At 42.6% G+C, this 25,821-nt stretch overlaps 1 protein-coding gene across 5 annotated transcripts in view; it reads right to left on the bottom strand.

Annotated features, from left to right (window-relative positions):
* The window catches only part of PDS5A (PDS5 cohesin associated factor A), a 645,453-nt gene that overhangs the window by 415,558 nt on the left and 204,074 nt on the right, over positions 1–25,821 (bottom strand). For all 5 annotated transcript variants that reach the window (XM_033947170.1, XM_033947134.1, XM_033947143.1 and 2 more), the window contains exons 9-11: positions 20,562–20,677; positions 6,774–6,868; positions 5,804–5,949 (exon numbers count right to left, since the gene is read on the bottom strand). In XM_033947170.1, coding sequence (XP_033803061.1) covers positions 5,804–5,949; positions 6,774–6,868; positions 20,562–20,677 — 357 coding nt within the window. The remainder of the gene's footprint in view (positions 1–5,803; positions 5,950–6,773; positions 6,869–20,561; positions 20,678–25,821) is intronic.

Genomic DNA, 25,821 nt, shown 5'->3' with positions numbered 1-25,821 from the left:
GTACGCAGGGGGAGGGGATCATAGAATGGTGAGATGATGAAGGCAGGGAGATGGGCACAGGGGCAATACTAGAAAGGGACATATAGGAGACATAGACATAGAGAAGGGAGATGCTGAACATGGGGAACAATACATACACAGAGATATTAGATGGATGATGAGCATGGACAAATAAAAAATGTCAAATAGACAGGAGACCCTGGCAAGTGAGTTAAGAGAAGACAAAAGAAAACAGAGACCAGCGCCTGAGACCAACATGATTTGAAGAATAAAATGACGAGACAACAAAAGGTAGAAAGAATAATTTTATTTTCTATTTTGTGATTCAAATATATCAGATTTGAAATATGTATCCTGCTAGAGCTGGTGTTAGACATAACTGGGGACCGCAAAGCCCAAACTGTGCTTCTTTAGTTTCTAGCTAGTTTAGGGCTCTCTCTGACTAGGGGGGCAGTTGCTCTAGTTGCGCTCCCCTAACACTATTTCTGTCGTGTGTCACTGCGGTATTCTGTTAGCATGATTTTTCTGTGCAGTATTCTGTAGTAATCTGGCTTATTCTGTTTTTTCATGGAGCGGTATGGGACAAGGAAGGCGCGTGAAAAGCTCGCGTCTGCCTTTTGCGCCGCTCTGACGTTGCTACAGCTAGTTCGGAAGTAAGCCGGAGGGAAGGGCAGGACCGCTAGACCACCGGAGGAACTAAAATAAGGTAACGGGGGTGGGGTTTGGGGTTGGATATTTGATCCATAAGACGTACCCTTATTTCCACCCACTTTTCTTGGGGAAAAAAGTGCATCTTATGGAGCGAAAAATATGGTAATCCAAGTTTCCAAATTTATTAAAATTTGATATAATGAGCAAAATTATTCAACAACTACTGTATATCACATATGTGAAAAATTAACCACCTTTTTCATTGCTCAACCAAATGACCAAATTTAATTAATAATTAGATTCAGCTGATTGAACCTATTTGTTTAATTAGATTAATAATTAGATTAATTCAATAATTAGAATAATAATTAGATTAAATCAACAAATTAAACAAATAATTAGATTCAGACCTGATTGCAGCCAGCCCTATAGTCACCACAAAGTTTCTACAAGAATGCAATGCAAGGTGGAAAAAGCTGCTATCCAAAAGTAACATCAGTGCTCATCTCACATCACCAGACACACACTTTGATGTTGCATGAACCTTCTGGGATAAGGTTCTGTGGACAAACAAGTCAAAAGTGGAACTCTCTGTACAAAATAGGTCCCATTATGTCTAGTATAAAGCAAATACAGCATTTGACAGTAAGAACATAATATCAACAGTCAAACATGGTGGTAGCAGTATAATGGTGTGAGGATGCTTTGCTGCCCCAGTACCTGAAAACTTGCCATTATCAAAGGAATTCTGAGACTATCTGGTCTTTTGTCTGTGAGCTGAAGCATAATAGTGTTATGCAGCAAAAACAAAGATCCAATACACAAAAGTCTACATCTGAATGGCTGAGAAGAAACAAAATTAAAGTTCTGAAATGGCCTAATCAAATTCTTGACTTGAACTGAACAGAGATGCTGTGGCAGGACCTGAAACAAGCAGTTCATGCAGAAAAACATATGATTGTGTCTTTAATTTTAAAAAGTTCAGCAAAGAAGTGTGGGTTAAGATTCCTTAATAGCGATATAAAAGACTGATAGCAAATTATAGGAAACATCTGACTACAACTACTGCTGCTAAAGATGGTGCAACCAGTTACTAAATTTAGAGATTTAGAATGCAGTTACGTTTTAACGGATGATATGTGTAGTGGATTACTTTGCTTCTTAAAAAATAATGTAATAAATTTAAAAGCTGTGTTATGTGTACTCAGGTTCCTATTGTCTAATGTTATAGTTATTTAATGATCAGAAGTTAGTGTGACATATAATGCAATAATAGGAGGGGGAAATCACATTACTGTATGTGGTACCAAGCCTACAGGCCCTAGAACAGAAAAAAAATAGGGCATACCTTTCAGTAATTTTAGGTCCTTAGCAGTTGTTAATAGATTTAACGCATGCCTTAGCGACGTTAGGGCACTGATTAGAGGGCTCATTTTAATATTGATGATATTTTAATACTAATGAGGTCATTTGCAAGTCAGAGTCAGAAAATGAAACATAGAAACATAGAGTATGACGGCAGAAAAGGGCTGGCGGCCCAACAAGTCTACCCACTCAAGAACCCTCCCTCTCCAAGTCCCCCCACAATAAGTCTGCCCACTCAAGAGTCCTCCCTCCCATGAGAATCCATCTTATAAGCATAACTCTGTAGCATCCCCACTTGTTTATCCCATCATCTCTTGAAGTCGAGCACGCTACTTAGCATTGACCACCTTATGTGGTAGACCATTCCATCGATCAATCACCCTTTTCGGTGAAGAAGAATTTCCTGGTGTCTCCATGAAATCTTCCACCTTTAAGTTTTAGCGGATGCCCTCTTGTTGCCGTGGGACCCTTAACAGAAAAGATTTCTTCCTCCACTTCTGTGCACTATTCTGCGGCCTGTGACGTATTTGAATGTTTCTATCATGTCTCCCCTTTCTCTGCGCTCTTCGAGAGAATATAAACACAGTCTGGTCAGATGTTCTTCATATGGGAGATCTTTAAGTCCTGAGACCATCCTAGTAGCCATTCTCTGGATTGACTCCATTCTCTTCACATCCTTCTGATAATGCGGCCTCCAGAACTGGACACAGTACTCCAGGTATGGTCTGACCATGGATCTGTACAACGGCAGTATGACTTCAGGCCTTCGGCTGATAAAGCTTCTTCTGATGTAACCCAGCATTTGTCTAGCCTTTGCTGAAGCTTTCTCCACCTGGTTTACAGCTTTCATGTCTTCTCGGATGAGTACTCCCAAGTCCCTTTCTGCAGAAGTTCTTGTTAAGTTTTCACCGTTCAAAGTGTATGTTCTGCATGGATTTCCGTTTCCAAGATGCATTACTTTACATTTTTTGGCATTAAAGTTTAGTTGCCAAGTACTGGACCATTGTTCCAGTAAAAGTAGGTCTTGCTCCATAGTGTTGGGCCTGGTTGTGCTGTCAGGTTCCGTTGCCCTGGCCACAACGTTGCATAGTTTAGCGTCATCGGCAAATAATGTAATTTTGCCTCGAAGTCCCTTAGTCAGATCCCTTACAAAGATATTAAACAGTATCGGGCCCAAGACCGAACCCTGTGCACTCCACTGGTCACTTTTGATGTTTTTGAGGGAATACCGTTTACCATTACCTTTTGAAGACTGCCACTAAGCCAGTCTTTTACCCATGCTGTCAGTGTTTTTCCTAGTCCTAACATGTTCATCTTGTTCAATAACCTATGGTGTGGGACACTGTCAAAAGCCTTGCTGAAGTCCAAATACACGATGTCCAGAGACTCTCCCCCATCGTTTTTTTGTTACCCAGTCAAAGAAGCTTATCAGATTGGATTGACAAGACCTTCCCTTCGTAAAGCCATGCTGGTGGGGATCCCTTAATCTTTCATCATCCAGAATCATGTCCAATCTGTTTTTAATCAACGTTTCCATGAGTTTATTCACTATTGATGTGAGACTCACTGGTCTATAATTTTCAGCCTCAGACCTGCATCCCTTTTTGTGGAGTGGGATAACGTTTGCAGTTTTCCAGTCCAGGGGCACTCTTCCCTTGCTTAGGGAAAGATTAAAGAGCTCGGCTAACGGTTCTGCCAAGACATCTCTCAATTCTTGAAGTACTCTAGGGTGTATATTATCCGGGCCCATCGCTTTGTTAACTTTTAGTTTGGAAAGCTCATGATAGACGTCGCTCGCGGTAAATTCCATGTCCCAGAAGGGGTCCTCCGAGCACCCCTCTGTCTGTAGCTGAGGAACAGATCATGGCGCTTCGCAGGTGAAGACTGAGCTGAAGTAATTACTGAGTAGTTCTGCTTTGTCTGCGTCCGAAACTGTAAAGTCGCCGTCAGGTTTCTTTAGGCGCCCAATACCGTTTGTGTTCTTTTTCCTGTCGCTAACGTATTTAAAAAAGGATTTCTCCCCTTTCTTTACCTACCTAGCTATGCTTTCTTCCATCCAGAGTTTGGCCTCTCTGACTTTCATTTTAACTTTTCTAGATTTCGCCAGATAGGTTTTTTTAGCTTCCGGTCATTGTGATTGTTTGTAGATAACGAAAGCTTTTTTCTTTTGCTTTACTAGTTCTGAGATCTCTGCGGAGAACCACTGTGGTCTATTTTTTCTGTGTCGTTTGCTCACGGTTTTTATGTATATGTTGGCTGCTTCTTGCAGGGTAGATTTCAGCGCCAACCATAGTACCTCTACCTTATAATACGTCGTGCATTGATTTTGCAGTGCTTTGTAGACATAGTCTCCCATGCCTTAAAAATTTGTTCCTTTAAAATTTAGGGTCTATTTCTTGAAGTGGAACCACACCATGTTGTGGTCACTGGAGGCCAAGGTTTCTCCCACCGATACCTTGGTGACACTGTCTCCGTTGGTGAGTAACAGGTCCAGGATTGCCTGATCCCTTGTGGGTTCTAATACCAACTGCTTGAGGCTTGCTCCTCACATGGAGGTTAGTAGCTTCTTGCTGCCGCGGAAGGTTTGTTCCAGTTCACATCGGGCATATTGAAGTCTCCCATCAGCACTGTATCTCCACGCAGTGTGATGGTTTCAATGTCTTCTATTAATTCATCGTCTGCGTCCTCCTTTTGTCTTGGTGGTCTGTATACACCAAGATACAGGCATTTGTTATTGCCCTTTGCAAGGTTCACCCAGAGGGATTCTCCCTTATACTTGATGTCTGTAATTTTAGTAACTTTGATGTCTTCTCTAATGTACAGAGCTACCCCTCCTCCTGATTTGCCTTCTGTGTCACGACGGAGTAAGGTATATCCTGGTATGACCATATCCCATCCGTGGGACTCTGAAAACCACGTTTCTGATATCGCCACTACATCAAGGTCGGTGTTTCTCATTTCCGTTTCCAGTATTTTGTTGCCTAAGCTACGGGCATTAGCATACATGGCTGTCCATTCTTTCTGTTTGCATGGAGTGCTTTCTGTCTGAGATAGTTTGTCCTCTTCAATCTTGCCTTTATTGCCTGTACTATTTCCTCTGTCTCCTTCAGTGCCCATGCGATTTCTTACCCCTGACTCTAAGATGGAGTCCCCGTCTCTCCCTCTGTCCCCTACCTTACCGACTCAATTATTTACCTCAGATACTAAGTCACTGTCTCTTGCTCTGTCCCTCATTATATTGACGCGAGATAATTCGTCTTCCTTGATCATGCCTTTGTTTCCTTTGGTATTGCCTCTGTCCTCTTTAGCATACTCGCGATTACTTACCTCAGAGTTACTTACCCTACCCATGGAAAAAAACATGGTGGGCTATTTTGTACATCGGGTTGATAAATTAATTAATTGCTAAGCCAGTGGTTTAGTAATGATTGTTAGACGGTTGGAGAGTTTTGTGCATCCGGCTCCAAGTGATCAATAAGCTGATAGTGGGCACAAAGAGTGCCACAGGAAATTCAATCACCATTCTGGAACAAAGGACTATCATAGAAAACCTATGAACAGATCCTAATAAAGAACTGCTGGGGGAAAGAAAAATGATCAGGAAACCCTGACACCACCTTTGAAAATCAACAAGATATTTAAAGCTATGCCAGGGACTTGCTTTGACTACCCCTTCTGGAGATGTGGAAATAACTTTTTCACATTCTCTGTGAAAAGCAATCCCACCAGCACTAGCTAAGGAGTATTTAGGAAGAGCACATCTGGAAATGAGAACATTAGATCTTACCCGTTTGTCCAGTGTTCGTTCTCTTACAAATCCCAGCAGCTGATCATTGACTAAGGACAGATCTCTCTTGCCAGCAGTTATAATGGTAACAATCACATCATGGCGGATGGCTTCTTCTGGGTCATGTGACCTCACCTTTAGGAACTCTGTCAATTGGAGCACAAATACTTTTAGGATTAAGTTACACCACCAACATTTTCATTCACTCTCCTCAGACAACAACTGGTACTTAACAGGGCTCAACATCTGATATAGGAATCTTATCAAATTCCTATATCTCCTTCCCTCTTCTTGCTCAAAGCTTTTCATAGTACAGTATTGTTTTCCCTATTTGCTGGGGTTAGGTTCTTGGAAAAGCTTGCAAATACTGCAAATGCGAATACTGAGCCACTGATCCTATGAGAAAAAGAGGGGTAGATTCCTGTACGATCATATGTACTATACAATTTTGCTATATAACACCATAAATTCATCATTCCATGTACCTTTCTTGAAAATAAAGAAAAAACAGAGCAGAGCAAAACACACCTTCTGAGTTCGCATGCAGAAGGAAAAACTGAAGGAGGTGCTGTGCTCCACTGCAGAAGGGGAGGAATTATCAAGTTCTAAAAGGAATATCCTTCTGCAGTTTGAGGGAAATAGGAATCAACAGCTCAAGTATGGACTCCTGTGTATCCGCAACACAAATACTCAAATTTCCACTGACCTCCACTATAATGTGCTACATCCTCAGTAAAGTGTCACACACTATCATATAGTTTGACAACCCTAGATCTCTAAAATATATGCTAAACATGTGATTAATATGAATATTTTTAAAAATTCCAGTATGACATTTATATTACCTTGGAACTACAAAATTCATAATATAAATTCATGCAAGTACCTAGCAGATAAGGCTTCACTCGATTCATTATCCTGAATTTCCAAATATAAGTTTCAAAAGATTTTTCATGCTCAGCTGTCTTACCTGTGAGATCTCTAGCTAGATCCGGATGGTTCATTAAACAATGGCTGGCAAATTTTACACACTCTAACCGCACAGGAACATGAATATCATTAAACCTGGAAGGGGGGATTGAAACATTAGATTTACATGTATGCATCATCAACTACCCTCTGTTTATTTTGCTTCACAGATTCACTAATTACATTCCATTCTGTAAACTGAGGGCTCCTTTTACAAAGGCGCGTTAGGGCCTTAATGCGCAGAATAGCGCACGCTAAAATGCCGCGCACTAGCCGCTACTGCCTCCTCTTGAGCAGGCGGTAGTTTTTTGGCTAGTGCGCGCTATAGCTCGCGCTAATCCAGTGCGTGCACTAAAAACGCTAGCACACCTTCGTAAAAGGAGCCCTAAATAAAAAGGGAGAGAGAAAGCTATGTGTAAAGTCCAAATTCTCTTTTTCTCTTTTGTCCAAATAAACTTCGAGTGGTCTTCCACAACAGTAAACCTCAAAAATGTTTTCTATAAACAAACACATAGTAATATTCATAGAGTAGAAAGTATGCCTTTCATTATAAATTGTGCCCAAATTCAATCTCAGTTGAGACATGTTGGTAATGCTTCAGAAACTGACATGCAGGAACCTTTGGGGTAGATAGAATGGCAGATTTGGAGCAAATGATAACATGCTGCTTTACTCTTCAAGGAGCAAAACAATTAGACAAATCCTTAAATGCGAATTCCTTTGGCTACTACTAAGAAAATACATCAATTACCCCTCCAACTCATGAACAAGCCTTAAAAAGGAGATGGTAGAAGCTAAAAGAATAAACCAAGATGTTACAACAGAGTTAAATTTATACTGAGCCACACTTAAATAAAAATTATTACAAAGTATTTAAATTATTATAAGCTTTTATCAAGATTTTATATATATGTCAGTGTTCTTCAACCACTCGTCTGCAGACTGATGCCGGTCCGCAGAAAATTCCTGACGGTGCACGCAGGGCCTGCAAGATCGGTAGGCAAAATTCCTGCTGGTCTGTGCAGGGCCGGCGAGAGCCTCCAACAGTAGCTTCCTTCCCTCTGCTCTCTTCCCTGGAGTTCTCAGTACTTGCCTGCAGCAGCAATTCCCTTAGGCAGCCTTGGGGCTTTTGCTGAGTGGCGGCCTGCCTCTGAAGATGCAACTTCCCCTTTCCTCAGAGGCGGCACGACCCATCAAAGGACCAAAGGCTGCCTAAGTGAATCGCTGCTGCAGGCAAGTACTGAGAGCTGCTGGGAGGGGAGTGGAGGGAAGGGGAGCAAGCCACTGTTGGAGGCTGGGTAGCTGCTGGATAAAGGGAGAGCTGCTACTGGACCTGGAGGGAGGGTTGAGAGATGCTGCTGGGAGGGGAGGAGGGAAAGGGAAGGGAAGAGAGTTACTGTTGGATAGGGGGGAGGAGGGAAGGAAGAAGGAAAAAAGGAAGGAAACAGCTGGCAGGGAGATTAGAGGAGGGAAAGGGGTCAGGGTAAAATGGAGAGATCAGATGAGGGAAAGGGGAGAGACAGAGGAATGAGAAAGTAGAGAGAGATTGATGTTGGAAAGGGGGTCAGCAGAGGAATAAGGAGAGAGGGACAAAGATGTTAGATCTGGTGTAGGAGAGATAAAAATGAAGAGAGCAGTGAAGCTGGAATGAGTCATGTAAAAAGGAGAGAGAGGCACAGGCTGGATGGAAAGGGGAGAGGGGCACAGAAACAAGGCAGATACTATATGGAAGGGGGAGAGGGCAGATGCTGGATTGAAGAGACAGAGAGGGCAGACACTGGAAGGAAGAGAGTGAAAAGAAGATGAAAGCAGAAACCAGAGACGACAAAAGGTAGAAAAAAATAATTTTATTTCTATTTTGTGATTAGAATATATCAGATTTGAAATATACCGTATTTTTCGCTCCATAAGACGCACTTTAGATTTAGAGTAGGAAAACAAGGAAAAAAAACCCATTCTGAACCAAATTGTGTACTAACATATACCAGGCTCTGCATCCAACCCCATACTCCTTGCCAGGCTCTGCACCCTGTCCCCCCCTCCCCTACTAATTGTAATGAAATTTTTTCCTTTCATTTTTCATATACACAAAGCAGATATAAATTCTCAAAACTGACACATTTCGATCACTAAATTGAAAATAAAATCATTTTTCCTACCTTTGTTGTCTGGTGAATTAATTAGTTTCTGGTTGGACTTCCTTCTGACTGTGCATCCAACATTTCTTTCACAATCCAGCCCCATGCCCTTTGGGTCCAGATCTCTATCTCTCTCTGTCTTCTGCTTACAACCCCACTTCCCATCCCCATGTCCAGCATTTGTTTTCCTTCCTTCCAGGCCTTTCTCTGCTTCTAAACTAAACTAAACTAAACTAAACTAAGCCTTAAGTTTATATACCGTATCATCTCCATGGAAGTGGAGCTCGGCACGGTTTACAAGCTTAAAAAATAAAAAGAGAGAGGGGAAAGGTTTACATGAGCATATATATAGAGGGAAGAGAAAGGGGGGGGAAATAGTATTATATATTAGAGAAAAGCCAGGTTCTCAGTTGTTTGCGGAATAATTGAAGGGAGCCCAGGTTCCGCAGCGGGATAGTGAGGTTGTTCCAAAGACCCGTGATTTTGAAGAGAAGGGATTTTCCCAGTTTACCAGCATAGAGAATACCGTGTAGAGAGGGGAAGGATAGTTTATGTCTGTGGGCGGATCTGGTGGAAGCAGGCCTCAAGGTGTTAAAGGATAGTGGGATTAGGGGAGGGAGGATGCCGTGAATGATCTTGAAAGCCAGGCAGGAGCATTTGAAGTGAATTCTGGGAGCCAGTGAAGATTGGCCAGGAGTGGGAATCCTGGTCCAGAATCTTTCCACCTCTCTGTAGTCTTTCTCCGCGTCCCTCTATACACCCCCAACATCTGCCCCCCTCTCTTCTGCCTCCCCTTTGTTTCAAGTGTCTGTCTTCTGCTTACAACCCCCCCCTTCCCATCCCCATGTCCAGCATTTGCTCTCCTTTCTTACAGGTCTTTCTCTGCTTCTCTCTCTCTCTCCTTCCTTCCTCAATCCCTGGTCCAGAATCATTCCACCTCTCTGCAGTCTCTTTTTCTCTCTCTTCCCTCTATACACCCCCAAATCCAACATCTGCCTCCCTCTCTTCTGCCTCCCTTTTGTTTCAGGTTTCTTCCTCTCTCTATCATACTTCCACTAACATTTTGAGGGTTTCCTCTCCCTAACCCCTCTAGTCCAGCATCTGCCTTGTCTTCAAGTCTGTTTTCCTGCCCCTCCTCAAGGTCCTTTGGTAGCCTTCTCTCAGCCCCCCCCCCCGGCGTCCAGATCCAGTGTCCCGCCGATTTGCTATCATCCTGCTCCTGATCTCTCCTTCCCTGTCATATCTAGGAGCAGGGCTGCCCAATTCCAGTCCTCGAGATCTACTGGCAGGCCAGGTTTTCAGGATATCCACAATGAATATGCATGAGAGAGATTTGCCTGCACTGCCTTCTTGGTATGCAAATCTCTCTCATGCATGTTCATTGTGGATATCCTGTAAACCTGGCCTGCCAGTAGATCTCGAGGACCAGAATTGGGCAGCCCTGCTCTAGAGGAATGTGCTCTTGCTCTCCTCTTCTCCTGCTCTCTCCTTCCCAGTAATCTCAGAGGGATGAATGAGCTCTTGCTCTCCCTCCTACTCTCTTCCTCCTTGTGATCTCTAAATGATGCATTCTTACTCCCTCTTCCTGCTTTGTTTTCCTGTGATCTCTAAAGTGAGGCACTTTTACTGCCCTGTGATCACTAGAAGTGCAATGGGCAGGGCCTTATCTCCAAGCTGCTTCCTGACCCAGCGAGAGAGGTCGTCTTCCACGCTGTGACTGCCGCTGACCTAATTACAGCAGTCTGCACAGTGAACTTAGTAGTCTGCCATTGGCCTGCAACGCACGTTGCCAGGGCAGGATTAATTCGTCAAGGGCCCCTAGGCACACAAGTCCACCGAACTCGCGGAGACAGGGCAGAAATGTTTTTTTAAATTTCAGTCTTAGCAGTTTGCCGGTCCACAAAATAATTATTTTATTTCCATCGGTCCATAGGTGTAAAAAGGTTGAAGAACACTGTCCTAGGTGACTAAAAGAGCCTGGCTTTCAAAAAGAGTCTGAAATAATTCTCTCCCTCCTACCCTAACTCCCACCTATCCTGGCCTAATCACTGATTTACAGGCCCTTAAACCGATTAGAAGGCTACAAAAAATAAATTAGTACATCTCTCTTAGCTCTTAGAAATACATTCTACTAGATCCTTGGAGAGGAATCAATAACATGACAAAATAATATTAATAAAAACTAAATATTACCATATCCTAACATATAATTAGCAATCTTAGGAGACTTTAGTGCACATATTCTCATTCCCTTAGCAACTTAACAAAGAATTCACCAATGTTAAGATGCAGGCATCAGTCCAGCAGTGAGAAGAGGGCTTATCCAGTCTTTTGAATCAAGTGTCACATGTTTGATTATCACTCAGTTGGTGAGAGATCCTAATTTAGATTGATATTATGAACATTTTAAAAATCAATTGAAAACATTTCTCTTTTATAAACACCTGGCTGAATAGATATCATTGTGACTTCTGTAATTTCTTTATTGGTAATCTTTTGTAAACCGCATCGAACTTATGGTTATGCGGTCTAGAAATCTGGTGTTATGCTATATGTGTACTCAATGTACAGAGCTTCTAGCAATCAGGATACACGTCCGATCTCTTGAGGCTAAAGCACCAGATTTAGAGGAACTAAGGGAGACAGAAACGTACATAGAGGAGACCTACAGTGACATTGTAGAAAAGTACCACCTCCAGCTTGGCACCTCCTGTGCCACCTTGGAGTAGAGATCTTCTTATAGGTTTAAGTTTATTTAAAGTTTGATATATCGCTTAATTAATGTCTATGCGGTGTAAATTGAAATATAAAAATTTAAAAATCAGGGATATCACATATTAAATCACAAACTGAGACAAAACATTCTTATATATGTGGTAAAGGGCGGGGGTGGGGGAATATAATATTAATAGGATAGATTTACAAAAAGGGTGAGTACAAAAGGAAGGAGAGTATCACTCTGGTAAATTAAGAAATTAATCTTTAGCCAGGATCTGCCCACTAGGGGATGCAATATCCTCTCACACCAAGGATGTCTCTCCAGGGGCAGGAGAGAAGAGTTAAGATGTCCACTGTAGTGTAAGGATCCAATCATTAAGAATGTAGATAGCTGGGTGACTAGTGCATGTGAGGATCATTTGGTCACTTGCTTGCCTGGTGCAAAGGTGGTAGACCTCACGCATAAGGTTTTAGATAGTGCTGGGGAGGAGCCTGCTGTACTGGTACATGTGGGTACTAATTACACAGGGGAATGTGGTAGGGAGGCTCTGGAAACCAAATTTAGGCTCCTAGGTAAGAAACTAAAATCCAGAAAATCCAAGATAGAATTTTCAGAAATGCTCCCCATCCAGGACTTAAGAGTTAGGCAGAGCTCCGGAGTGTCAATGCATGATATGATGAGATGGTACAGGGAAGAGGGTTTTAGATTTGTCAGGAACTGGGCAACACACTGGGAAGGGGGAGCCTATTCCCCAGTGTGTTGCCCAAAGATGGGCTCTATCTTAAACAGAGTGAAACAAGGCTGCTGACATCAGCATTTAACAAGGAGATAGAGCAGCTTTTAAACTAGAAACTGGGGAAAGGCTAACAGTCGCACTAAGTGTATGGCTTGGAACAAGATAAATTCAAAAGATATCACCAAAATAAGGAAGATAGGGTGTCTCGTTAGCAAGTAGAGACCATAGTATACCATATACCATATACTATACTATTCAAAAAACACATCCCAATATTATAATCTACCCTCTTCTTCTCACCCTACATAACCTCCTGCAACTCACAACCAACTGCAATTTCGTCCCCATAGGCAACATCTAATCTAGTTGCAACGGGCGATAAGCCAATTCATATCCAGAAACACTGTTTCCCCAAATACCGAAAAATCAGATATAACAACCTAGGAACAGACGATTTTTTGGTAACATAAGATTATGCTTTGTAATATTATGTAATGTAACATAAGGTTATGCTTTGTAATATAACATAAGGTTATGCTTTGTAATATTATGTAATGTAAGTTATGCAATGCACTGGAATAATAAGGTAAAATAACACAAAGTAACCCTACGTAAAGTCTTGTAAAGTTATGTAAGATAAATTATGTAAGATAAATTATGTAAACTTAATGCAAGTTATGCAAGCACGGTAAGGATAATGTAAAGTAACGCAAAGTAACTCCACGTAAAGTTATGTAAAGTTATGTACGAAAAGTTATGTAAAGTTAGGTATGCAAAGTTTGTAAAGTTATACAAATAATTGTATTGTCATCGCCTGGAAATGACCAGCCATCTTCTAATGTAATCCGCTTAGAACCGCAAGGCACAAGCGGAATAGAAATCACTAATGTAATGTAATGTAATGTAATGTATTCTTAAACACAGAGCATGCTGATTTTAAAGATTGCAAATTTTCCATATCAACTGCTGAGCAAGTTGTAACTAGGAAAGAAATATTGCTTGAAATGTCTGTATGCAAATGACAGAAGTGTCAGAAACAAGATGGGAGAGTTAAATATTGAACTAAACGGGAAAAAAAAAAAAAAAAAAGATTTAATAGGCATATCTGAGATCTGGTGGAAGGAAGATAACCAATGGAATACTGATACCAGAGTACAAATTATATCGCAGTGATATGGTAGATCAAATTGTTGGAGGCATGGCAATATATGTTAAAGGAGGGCCTTGAATCAAAAAGACTAGCAATTCTACAAGAACCAAAACATACCTTTGAATCTCTATGGGTGCAAATTCCATGAATAAAGGGGAAAAGGATATTGATATGAGTGTACTACTATCCATCTGACAGGATAAACAGACAGATGCAGAAATATTATAAAAAATTAAGGAGGCTAACAAATTGGGTAACACAATGTTAAATGGGTGATTTCAATTATTCTGATACTGAATGGGTAAATGTAACATCAGGCCACGCTAAGGAGGTAAAATTATTTGATGAAATCAAAGACTGCTTTATGGACCAACTGGTTCAGGAACTGACAAGAGGTGAGGCAAACCTAGATCTAGTCCTTAATAGAACAAAAGATTTGGTGCAGGAGGTAATAGTGATGGGGCTACTTGATAACAGTGAACAAAATATGATCAGATTTGATATTATCTCTGGAGAAAGTACATACAGTAAATCCAATGCAAAAAGAGCTTATGTACTATATATACTCAAATATAAACCAGGATTTTTGATCCAAAAAATTGGCCCAAAAATGGGAGTCCTGGTTTATATTCGGGCAAGCACCCCCTTCCCAGAATTATTGTAGGTCGCCGCGAGGCTCTGCATCCTGTCCCCACTTCCTGCCCTGTCCTCATACCTCCTCTACTGATCCCTGGTGGTCCAGAAGTGCAGCGTGCAGGAGCGAGCTTTCTGCGCTCCTGCCCCGGCAAGGGATTGGGTTTTTTTCAGCAGCTGAGCGGCACTGAGCAGGAGCGCACTTTGGTGCTCCTGCTCAGCGGCTCCCTGACTGGCTCCTGTGAATTCTCATGAGAATTCATGGGAGTCGGTCAGGGAGCCGCTCAGCACTGAGCAGGAGCGCCAAAGTGTGCTCTTGCTCGGTGCCGCTCAGCGGCTGAAGAAACCAAATATCATGGCAGCCACCACTGACCAGGTGGCAAATCTCGTGGCAGCCATCACTGATCGCTCCTGCCCACTGCACCTCTGGACCATCAGGGATCGGCAGAGGAGGTACGAAGACAGGGCAGGAAGGGGGGACAGGGTACCGAACCTGTGTGGGTGGGTGGCTGGGTGTAGAGCCTGAAAGGGGAGGGAGGGAAGGAAGGAAGGGGGCTGGGTGTAGTGCCTGACAGGGGAGAGAGGGAATGGGGCTGGGTGCACAGCCTGACAGGGGTTGGGATGGAAGGAGGCTGGGTGCAAAGCCTGAAAGGGGTTTGGAAGGAAGAGGACTGGGTGCAGTGCCTGAAAGGAAGGGGGTTGGGTATAGTGCCTGACAGGGGAGGGAGGGAAGGAGGTTGGGTGCAGAGCCTGGCAGGGAGGGGGCTGGGTGCAGAGCCAGCCTGGCAGGGCAGGCCACTTGAATATTAAACCACTCGAGATATTCGAGTCAACCATTTTTCCTCCTTTTGGGGGGGGGGAAATGGGGGTCTCGACTTATATTCGAGTATATACGGTACTTATCCTGGTAAGCTCTTTTCCAGTAGATAGGCGAGATATTCTAGACATATGGGTAGTGTCCCCATGACTGTGTTCCATCTGCAGAAGGAAACCATTCTGAATTTTTTCTCTGTGCCTCTGCTCTACTTCACTGGGTTCCTTAGCTCCCGCTACAGTTAGTACTCAAGCACCGAGAGCCACTAAATAAACATGAAGTAGAGACAGCTATGGTAATCAAGTTCAGCAGCAACTGTTCTGCTCAAGAAGTAACAGAACATCAACTGCAAGCAGTTAACAAAGGCATCAAAGGAGCTCAGAAACTATTCCCTCAGAAAAAGTTACATATATACAGTATTTTTCCCAGCCCCCAAGGGTTGACAAGCATCCAAGAAACAACTTGGAGAAGCATATACAGATTGAGACGGTAGACAGACATAGGAAGGACAGGGCAGGAGCCTAGAATGTCTCATCTATCTACTGGAAAAGAGCTTACTAGGTTAGTACATAATCTCTTTTTCCAGTGCAATAGGTGTACAAAAGACAGATGGGACAACGTATAAAATCAGTCCCCAAAAAGCTAGGGTGGGCTTGTTGCGTCAGCCCATAAGACCAAGGACCCAAAGGCAAAGTCCTGTCTTGCCACCACATCCACTCTGTAAAACTTGGCAAATGTGTGTAAAGAGGACCATGTTGCCACCCTACAGATCTCCTCAGGGGAGACAGTTCTAGCTTCGGCCCACAAAGCAGCTACATTCCAGGTAGAATGCGCCTTGACGGAAATGGGAGACTGTTTCCCAGAAAGAATATAGGATGATGAAATGGCTCTGCAGATCCATCTGGAAATCATGGCCTTGGAAGCAGGAATGCCCCGCTTAACAGAATGAATCAGCAGAAACAGATGATCAGAGAGATGAAATTTGTTAGTAACCTCCAGGTAGCAAAGAACTCTGTGCACATCCAGTTTCTTGAAAAGGCGATCATATGTCCTGGAACCAGTAGGCTGATAAACAGGCAAATGCACTTCTTGATAAACTTGGAAAGCCGAAATCACCTTCAGTAGGAAGGAAGGAACTGTACGTAGGGAAACCCCAGTCTCTGAGATGCGGAGGAACAGTTCACTACTAGAAAGAGCATGGAGTTCCAAGACAAGCCACACTGAGGTAATAATGACCAGAAATATGGTCTTGAATATCAAGTCTAACAGAGAAGCATCCTGAAGGGGCTCAAACGGAGTCTTGGTGAGGCTAGACAGCACCAGGTTTGAGTTCCCAGAAAGGGAACGGCTGCTTAACCAGTGGTCTGATGAAAAGAGCCCCCTTCAGAAATCTAGCAACATCAAGATGAGATGCCAAAGAGGAACAACGATCCCGGGTTCTGAAACAAGAGAGTCTGGCCACTTAGACCCAAAGAGACACCACAGTGAGGCCTTTATCAAGACCAGCTTGAAGAAAGGCGAGAATCACTGAGATTAGAGACAAATAAGGCTCCACCTGGTCTTGAGCGCACCAATGTTGGAAAACCTTCCACGCCTTAGCATACGCAGAAATTGTAGGCAATTTCTTTGACTTAAGAAGAGTGGTAATGACTATATCAGAATAGCCTTTGTTTTTTAAGGCTGCACGCCCATGAGCCATGCTATAAGAGCAAAGCGACTCAGGTCCTCCATGCAGACCGGACCCTGCATAAGCAGGTCTGGATGGACGCTCAGCTGAAGCCTGCGATCCTTGCAAAGACACATTAGATCTGAGTATCATGGTCTGCGAGGCCAATCTGGAGCCACCACAATGGTGCAGCCTGGATGGCCCACGATCCACCGAATGACTCGGCCTATCATGGGCCAGGGAGGAAAGACATATAGGCCAAGCTCCTGAGGCCAAGGTTGCACAATAGCATCAAGACCCTCCTTTCCAGACTCAGATCTTCAACTGAAGAAATGATCTGCTTTCTTGTTCTTTGCCATGGCCATGAGTTTGAAATGCCGCTGCGGACAAGGCCCACTTGTTCAGATCCAGAGTCTGTCTGCTGAGAAAGTCAGCTTAAACATTGTCGACTTCTGCCACATGCGCTTCTGATAGCACCTGAAGGTGATGTTCCGCCCATAGAAAAAGAAGGCGGGCTTCCTGAGCCAGAGGGGTACTCTTGGTCCCTCCCTGGTGATTGACATAGGCTACTGCTGTCGCATTGTCGGAGAAGACCCTGACCGTATGGCCCTTCAGAGTCTTCTCAATCACATCAGAGCCAGCCGAATGGCTCTCAGCTCAAACCGATTCATTGACCATTTCCTCTGAGAGGGACCTAAGGAGCCCAGTGAAGCAGAGCAGACACACAAAGAAAAAGATGGCATGTGGCCATGGGGACACTACCCATCTGTCTAGAATGTCTCACTTATTGCACTGGAATATCATTTAACTTAAAAAAAGGAGACTATAATAACATGAGGAGATTGGTAAAAAAGTTAAAAAGTAACTTAAAAGAACAGCTACAAAAGGTCCAAAATTTACATCATGTGTGGAAGTTATTCAAAAATATCGTCTTGGAAGCCCAGACAAGATATATTTCATGTATTAAAAAAGGAGTAAGGCAGTTGACATGGTTAACAAGCAAAGTGAAGAAAGTTATTACAGCTAAAAAAAATCCTTCAGCAAGTAGAAGAAAGATATAACTGAGGAGGAAACATTATAAGGAATGACAAGTCATATGCAAGGCGCTGTACTAATAAAAAAGGTATAGAGACCTTGAAAAGAAGATTGTGTCAGAGGCAGAAACATATAGTAAAAACCTTTTAAGGTATATTAGAAGCAAGAAGCCGGGACAAAATCTACTGGGTAGAGAAGAGGAGTGGATTTTTCATTTGGACTCTGAAGAACCTTAAAACTGATTGGCATCTGTTTCTTTTTTTAGAAATTTCCCTAGAGAGCCCTTTGTTCTTGTGACAGCACCATTTGTAAGCAAGTAAGTTATTTGTGACATCATCACTTTCTATATTCAAAATGAGGCTTGAGTGTTTGGCAGTCATCTCTGCAAGAGCGATGAGCCGGAATCAATGTACCGCTAACAGTGAGTTTTTGGAGTTATGAAGGGAATGTTTGCATGTGAAATTTAAGTTTTTCCAATGAATGTTTGCTTTTCTTTAGATGAAAGTTGGTCCTTTACCCTGACGCAGCACACAGCGAAACGCTGACTGGCCATTATCGGTTGGACTGAGAGAATTTAATGAATGTAACAATTGAATCACTTTACTATTGAGGAGGTCGGATTGTAAGAATAAATATTTTGATCACTTCAGCACTGAGAAGATAAGTATTTTTTGGAAATTAATTGGACTTGGGAAACACAAATATACATACAGTATATATATTTTAATTTTGAATTAAGAACATAAGAACATAAGAAGTTGCCCCCGCTGAGGCAGACCAGAGGTCCATCTCGCCCAGCAGTCCGCTCCCACGGCGGCCCTTCAGGCCCATTGCCTGATCAGTGGTCCCTGGTTATTCCTATACTTGCCTCTCACTCCTGTCCCTGTACCTAACTCTACTCTTATCTGTACCCCTCAATCCCTTTGTCCTATAGGAACCTATCTAAACCTTCTTTGAAGCCCTGCAATGTGCTCCTGCCTATCACAACCTCCGGAAGCGCGTTCCATGTAGCCACCACTCTCTGAGTGAAAAAGAACTTCCTAGCGTTTGTTCTAAACCTGTCCCCTTTCAACTTCTCCGAGTGCCCCCTTGTACTTGTGGTTCCCCATAATTTGAAAAATCTGTCCCTGTCTACGTTTTCTATGCCCTTCATGATCTTGAAGGTTTCTATCATGTCTCCTCTAAGTCTCTGCTTCTCCAGGGAGAACAGCCTCAGCTCTTTCAGCCTGTCAGTATATGAGAGGTTTTCCATACCTTTTATTAGCTTTGTTGCTCTTCTCTGGACTCCCTCAAGTACTGCCATGTCCTTCTTGAGGTACGGCGACCAGTACTGGACACAGTACTCCAGATGCGGGTGCACCATTGCACGATATAGTGGCAGGATGACTTCCTTCTTCCTGGTCGTGATACCTTTCTTAATGATGCCCAACATTTTGTTTGCTTTCCTTGAGGCTGTGGCGCATTGCGCCGACGCCTTCAATGTTGTGTCTACCATCACTCCCAGGTCTCTTTCAAGGTTACTTACCTCTAGCGGTGATCCCCCCATTTTGTATGTGAACATCGGGTTCTTTTTCCCTACATGCATGACCTTGCATTTCCCTATGTTGAAGCTCATTTGCCACTTTCCGGCCCATTTTAATAGATAATAAATATGTGAAAGGAAGGAGGTTTTTCAGCCAATGAGGTATTTTTCCTTTCAAATCTGTTTTGCATGACAATATTGGGCAGCAGGGGGGATCTGAGGCTTTTCCTTCTTTATTTAAATAAATGAGAATTGGTGATGTTTTTCTTTCATTTTTTATAGGAGAGGTATTTTTGTGTGTTTAAATAGTGAGGTTCCCCAGGGATCTGTGCTGGGATCATTGCCTTTTAACATATTTATGAATGATCTACAGATAGGAATAACTAGTGAGAATTAAATTTGCTGATGATTCAAAGTTGTTAAATCACAAGAGGATTGTGACAAATTGCAAGAGAACCTTGTGAGACCATGACTGGGTGTCAAAATGTTATATGACATTTAAGCACTGTACTGAACTATAGCAATATGTTGCAGGGTTCCATGTTAGGAGTCACCACCTCGGAAAAATATCTAGATATCATTGTTGAGGATATGATGAAACCTTCAGTGGCAGCTAAGAATGCAAATAAATGTTAGACGTTATCAGGAAGAGAATGAAAAACAAAGATGAAAATGTTATCATGCCTTTGTATCACTCCATGGTGTGGCTGCTCCACGAATACTGTGTGCAATTCTGGACACCACATCTCAAAAAAGATATAGCAGAATTAGAAAAAGGTACAGAAAAGGGTGACAAAAATGATCAAAGGGATAGAATGACTTCTCTATATGGAAAGCTAAACCAGCTAGGGCTCTTTAGGCTGGAGAAGAGACAGTTCAGGGGAAATATGAGAGAAATCTATAAAATACTGAGTGGAGTGGGTTGATATGAGTTGCTTGTTTACTTTCCAAAAATACTAGGACAAGGGGACATGTAATGAAGCTACTTAATAGTAGATTTAAAACAGGAGAAAATATTTTTTTCACTCAGTGTGTAATTAAACTCTGGAATTCATTGGCAGAGAATGTGGTGAAAGCAATTAGCTTAGCAGGGTTTAAAAAAGGTTTGGCTAACTTCCTAAAAGAGAAGTTCATAAGCAACTGCTTATTCCTTTGATAAGGAGCATTAAATAAGTTTTACTCTTTGAAATTTTGCCAGGTATTTGTGACCTGAGTTGGCCACTGTTGGTAGCAGAATACTGGCCTTGATGGACCTGCAGTCTATCCCAGTATAGCAGCTCTTATGTTCTTATATAAGGAAAGAGAGAAGAAAAAAGGCATGCATTAACTATGGCATACAGAGTTCCAGGATTCATTTATTTTAAAGTTTTCCTTACCGTCCCAGGAAACAATGCCAAAGAGGTCGATTCTGAGTTGCCAGATCAGAATCCTTGGAGCCAAAAAGCTTAGCCAGGAGCTTAACAACAGCTAATCGTTCTTCTCCATCATTACTCTGTTGAAAATTCAAAGGGAAGGATAAAAGAGAAATCAAAAAACAAATCATAGATGAAACATTTGCTACATCATCCTACAGTTGGCTGTAAATCCAGCACTTCACATGTAAATAAGAATATTGTCTTGTCATTGACCAAACAAGCTGACCCAGGGATTTGGCTAATGGCAAAAGACAAGGAAGAAAAAGGGGGGGGGGGGGGGAAGATTTCCAATCAGTACAAAAACTTTATTTTATTTTAATATTCTGGTATTGCTTTTATCAAAGAAATGCACACTCTTAAACCAAAAACTAAAGGAGGAAAAGAGCATCATAGAAAATTATGGATCAGAACATAAGATCTCTTATAGCCCAAAGCCATTCTAGATCCCCATTCTGCAAAGGCAAATTCTAATCATCTGACCATTTTCTCCATCCACCTACAGGTGAATACTAAACTACAATTGATATACAAAGCTGGAACAAATTATTAAACAACATGTGCTTAAGCACAGTTTAATTCAAATGCAAACAGCCCAAGATTATCCCTTCAAGAGCAATGGCACTTATCTTACCAGTCCCACAGGACTCCAGCGCTGGTTAGGCTTAAAATTCTTCCAACATTTATGGCATCCACAAGTTATCCAAGAAAAATGTTCTGATCAGTTAGATCTTCATCAGGGGATCCTACACCAACTGTGCCTATCTGAAATATCAATTATTCTTTTCTCTATGCAACAGCATTGCCTCTCCTCCATTTCAATTTGAAAATTACATCCTTCTGCAGAAAAAAATTTCTCTATTTCAATTGAAATGGAGAAGAGAGGCAATGCTGTCAGATAGAGAAACTATATCCAGTGTGGTAACCACTAGAACTTGAAGATAATCCCACGCTGAAGGAGCCGGCCACTCCAAAAGTGCAGACACAGCTTCTGTCTATGAGTCCTGGGCAGGCAGACACAGTCCACAGCTGTACCAACAAGGACTCCCAAGCATGCCAATGACTGCATGCGCTGCAGAGGACTCATTCCGAGGATGACAATCCAGCCCAAGTCCTCCAGCACCTGCACCACTGTGCAATGTCCCTCAGCCAACGAGAGAGCTCTGATCCACCAGTCATCTAGATAAGGATTGTAGGGGTGTTTCCTTATTTGCACCTGAAGGTTAGGCCTCTCTGACATCATCAAGCCTGAACCATTGTCTGCAAGAAATCTTTCCAGCATGAACTTTGCAAGAAGAGAAAGAAGAACACATCTTTGCTGTTTCTGCCTGATGCATTCTGGGTATGTACCAGAATGGTATTCTAGTCAAGGACATCCATCTATGCCTTTATGCTTAGACTGTGTGATTCCTGGGGGAGTTAGACTCCTATGCTGTGCTTATCTTTCGAATGGCGCCTGTGTCTCCCAGCCTGTATAAGACTTTACACAGAAAGGCTATTCATCTAAGATCTGTTTCTGGATTGGTCCAAAGAAGTCATCTGATGAGGTCCAAGAGAAAAGTTGCTAATTATAATTAGTCTGTGTCTGGATGCTAGGGAACTCACATCTTACCACAGGTATTCTCCACGCATCTATTTCTTAATAATTAAGACCTGAACAGTTACCTCGTGTGACTCTCTGCATTAGAGAGAGAGTATTGGACCTTAAACAGATCTGAATTCCATCACTTCAAAGAAACTTGGCTGCCAATAAATTATAGCTGTACCAGTGGCTGACTTACACTTGTTCCTGTAACGAAAGGATTTTCTACGTCTGCTAAGCTCAGAAGGATAATTCCGTCTCCAAAGGGCAAGGTCTAACTAGATGGTGAGATAAGGAATTTATTATCTTTAAGCTGGGGATAGATAAGTGCATCCGATTGTGATATAGGATAAGGTTTGGAAAGCTACTTTGGTGATAACTGTAATCAATTGCTGCTAATCAGGGATTATTATTATTATAAGGAATTGTTTAGTGTGTGTAAGAATTAGTTTTACTTAGTTATCTAACAAGTGTATTGTGATAATTATGTACTGAGTTTCATTTATGTAATCAGATATTTTGTGAACAAAATTTAGATATTGCTGCTGGCTTGTGAATTATATTTTTCTATTTTCATAATAAAAGTATTTTTCATTAGCCTGGGTCTGGTGTCGTGTAAATAGGCAAGAAAACTGAACATGTCAGAGTTTATGGTTTTCCCTAGACAAAACTAACAGACACGTAACTTGTTTATGTAACTGATTAGACTACCATAAATCTTGCTACAGGATGAACTTGCAGACCTATCTTCCTTAGGTAAGCTGCCACCACCACCATCACCTTGGTAAAGGTCCGAGGCACCATCGTCAACCCAAAGGGCAAAGCAGAGGCCTGGTAAAGCTGCTCCAGAACATGAAACCGCAGAAACTTGCAGTGGACCAGAAATATGGCAATGTGTAGGCATGTCTCCGTACGATCCAGAGAGGCCAGAAAGTCCCCCAGAGCCACTCCTGCAATGACTGACGGCACGGTCTCCATTCGGAAAGTGGGAAGTTTGAGCGCCACATTCATGTGCTAAAGATCCACAATAAGCCTCTAATCATCAGAGCTGTTCTTTGGCACGCCAAAGTATACAAAGTATCTGCCTGAGCCCGAGAGATTGCGTGACACTGGTTCTATAGCTTGAATATCCAGCAAGCTCTGAACAGTAGCGTGAACTGATGGAGAAACCATGTACCAATCTGTCAGAGGCTGGGCAAATTCCAACTTGTATCCTGATCGAATAATGCTCAAAACCCACTGGTCTGCTCTAATGCACATCCAGGCAGGCAAAAACTCTGAGAGCCAGCCTCTTATCCGCAAAGGGGCATTCAGCATCCTGACATCATTGTATCTTTCTGGTAGGTTGTGCAGGACGGGCAGTGAAAGGTTGGGAATGTCTGTAGCTTGCATACTGACCTCGAGAGCTCTGGGAAAATCTCTGCAAAATGGAACGTGCATGCTGTCTGGAGCGTCTGGAGCCATGAAAATTAGAATGCTCAGAACACCACTAAATTTTCAGATTCTCTACCTTCCCCACCCCCCAGTCACCAAAGCTTCACTTTCCTTACTTCTATCAGCAATCTTAGACTTTAGTATCTCCCACTGTAACCTCATCATCCTTGGGGATTTCAATATACATTTCAACATACCAACCCACACCAATATCTCAGACTTTCTAACTTTGGTTTCAGACATTTCTTTGATCCCATTAATCTCCTCCCCTACTCACATAGCAGGACACACCATTGACATAAAATTCAGACCTAAATCCCCCGCATACATGTACAAAAACCAACAAAGCTAGTCCCCTCCCGTGGTCTGACCATTCATTAATTACCCTCCATTTTTAACTGCCTGCAAATCACATTCAACCTCTTCAGCGTACCTATAACTATAGGGACTATAGCAAAATTACTTCATCCACAATCAAGAATTCCCTGAACCTGGATATCGATGAATTTACGAACCTAGAAATGGAAAAACAGTCAAGCTTATGGGACGATATGACACGAACACTTATAGACACCTTAGCTCCTCCCCAACAAAAGACATCTCTATAGTCCAAAAAGAAACTCTGGTACTCAGAAAATCTAGCTCTTCTTCGATACCAACTCTGCTCCACTGAACACAAATGGCAACGTTGTTGCTCTTTGATCACCCTTTGGCAATACAAAGAACAGGCAATCCGCTACAAACACGCGATTCAAACTGGCTCTTGTTCTCTCTGAGAATCTCGGAGAGAGGCGGGAGACAGAAAGCCTTGAGCATGCTCAAGGCCCAGTCCGGCAAGCAGCACGATCTTCGGGCACCAGCACCTCCTGTGGGTTGGCATGCCTGTGCCAGATGGGGGTAAGGCTTCAGTTTGGGTGGGCGGGTGTTTGCAAGGGGGGGCGATGCCGGTTTGCAGGGGTGTGTGTGTGTGTGGAAGCGCAGTGGCTTCAGGAGGGGGGGGGGAGGAGGAGGTGGAACCAATCAAGCGAGTTTCCCTTACTTCCTATGGGGAAACTTGCTTTGATATAAGAGTAATTTGGTTTACAAGCATCCTTCTGGAACAAATTATGCTCATAAACCAAGGTTCCACTGTACTACAGAGACAAAGTGTAAAATACAGAGTGAATATGTGAGTATGGGGAAATAACCCTATTGTCTAGAATGTCTCGCCTATTGCACTGGAAGAGATCTTATGATCTGATCCATGATTTTCTATGATGCCCTTTCCTCCTTTAGTTTTTGATTTAGAGTATGTATTTCTTTGATGAAAGCAATACCAGAATATTAAAATAAAATTAAAAAAATTTTGTATTGAGTCGTAAATTTATCCCCCCTCTTTTTTCTATATGAGTAACATTGAGGGTAATAGGTTATCATATAAAGGACTGGCAGTGTAAATATGAGAAAGCTCTGAGAGCCACCAAAAGATTTCAACCCTTGACATGATTGTTCAGACCGGGTATTAAAAATTAATACTGATTCTACAACACTTAAAGAATATATTTTAAAAACTCACCTTATTTTGGATTGTCAATAGTAGCAAATTCCATAAATGAGACACCTGAGTAACAGTTACTATATCAAGTGGGCAAGACTGAAATTAACACATTTACAAGATTTGAAAAGCATTTCAGCCAACTGTTTCAGGGTCACAATGGAAGATTTCAAGAGCACATGTTGGAAACCACTGGTTTAAGTACAGTATTTTTTTTGCTCCATAAGACGCACCCTACATTTAGAGGAGAAAAACAAGAAAAAAACCATTCTGAACTAAATTCTCCCTGCCAGGCTCTGTACTCTGCCCCCCCTCTGGTGGTCTAGTGGTAGGCAGGCAGGCCTAGTGACAGGTAGGCAGGCCTAGTGGCCTAGTGACAAGCAGGCAGGCTTAGTATCAGGCAGGCAGGCCCCCCCCCCCCTCCCATGTACCTTAAATCATCCCCCCTACCCCCATGTGCCCCCAGTACTTTCAATCATCCCCCATATACCTTAAATCATCCCCCGATACAACCACATGCCCCCCCAGTACCATAAATCATCCCCCACGTACCCCCCAGTACCTTTAAATTCCATCCTACCCTCCCCCGGCAGTACCTTTAAATGTTGGAGGTCGGTGGACGGCTGCCTGCTGCTTGTCGGGGCCCACAGCGCACAAGCGCTTTAATGCCTAGG

The sequence above is a fragment of the Geotrypetes seraphini genome, chromosome 1, assembly GCF_902459505.1.
Source record: "Geotrypetes seraphini chromosome 1, aGeoSer1.1, whole genome shotgun sequence".
In the NCBI taxonomy this organism is placed as follows: Eukaryota; Metazoa; Chordata; class Amphibia; order Gymnophiona; family Dermophiidae; genus Geotrypetes; species Geotrypetes seraphini.
The sequence above is the reverse complement of the archived record's forward strand: the minus strand, read 5'-3'. Positions and strand labels throughout refer to the sequence as shown.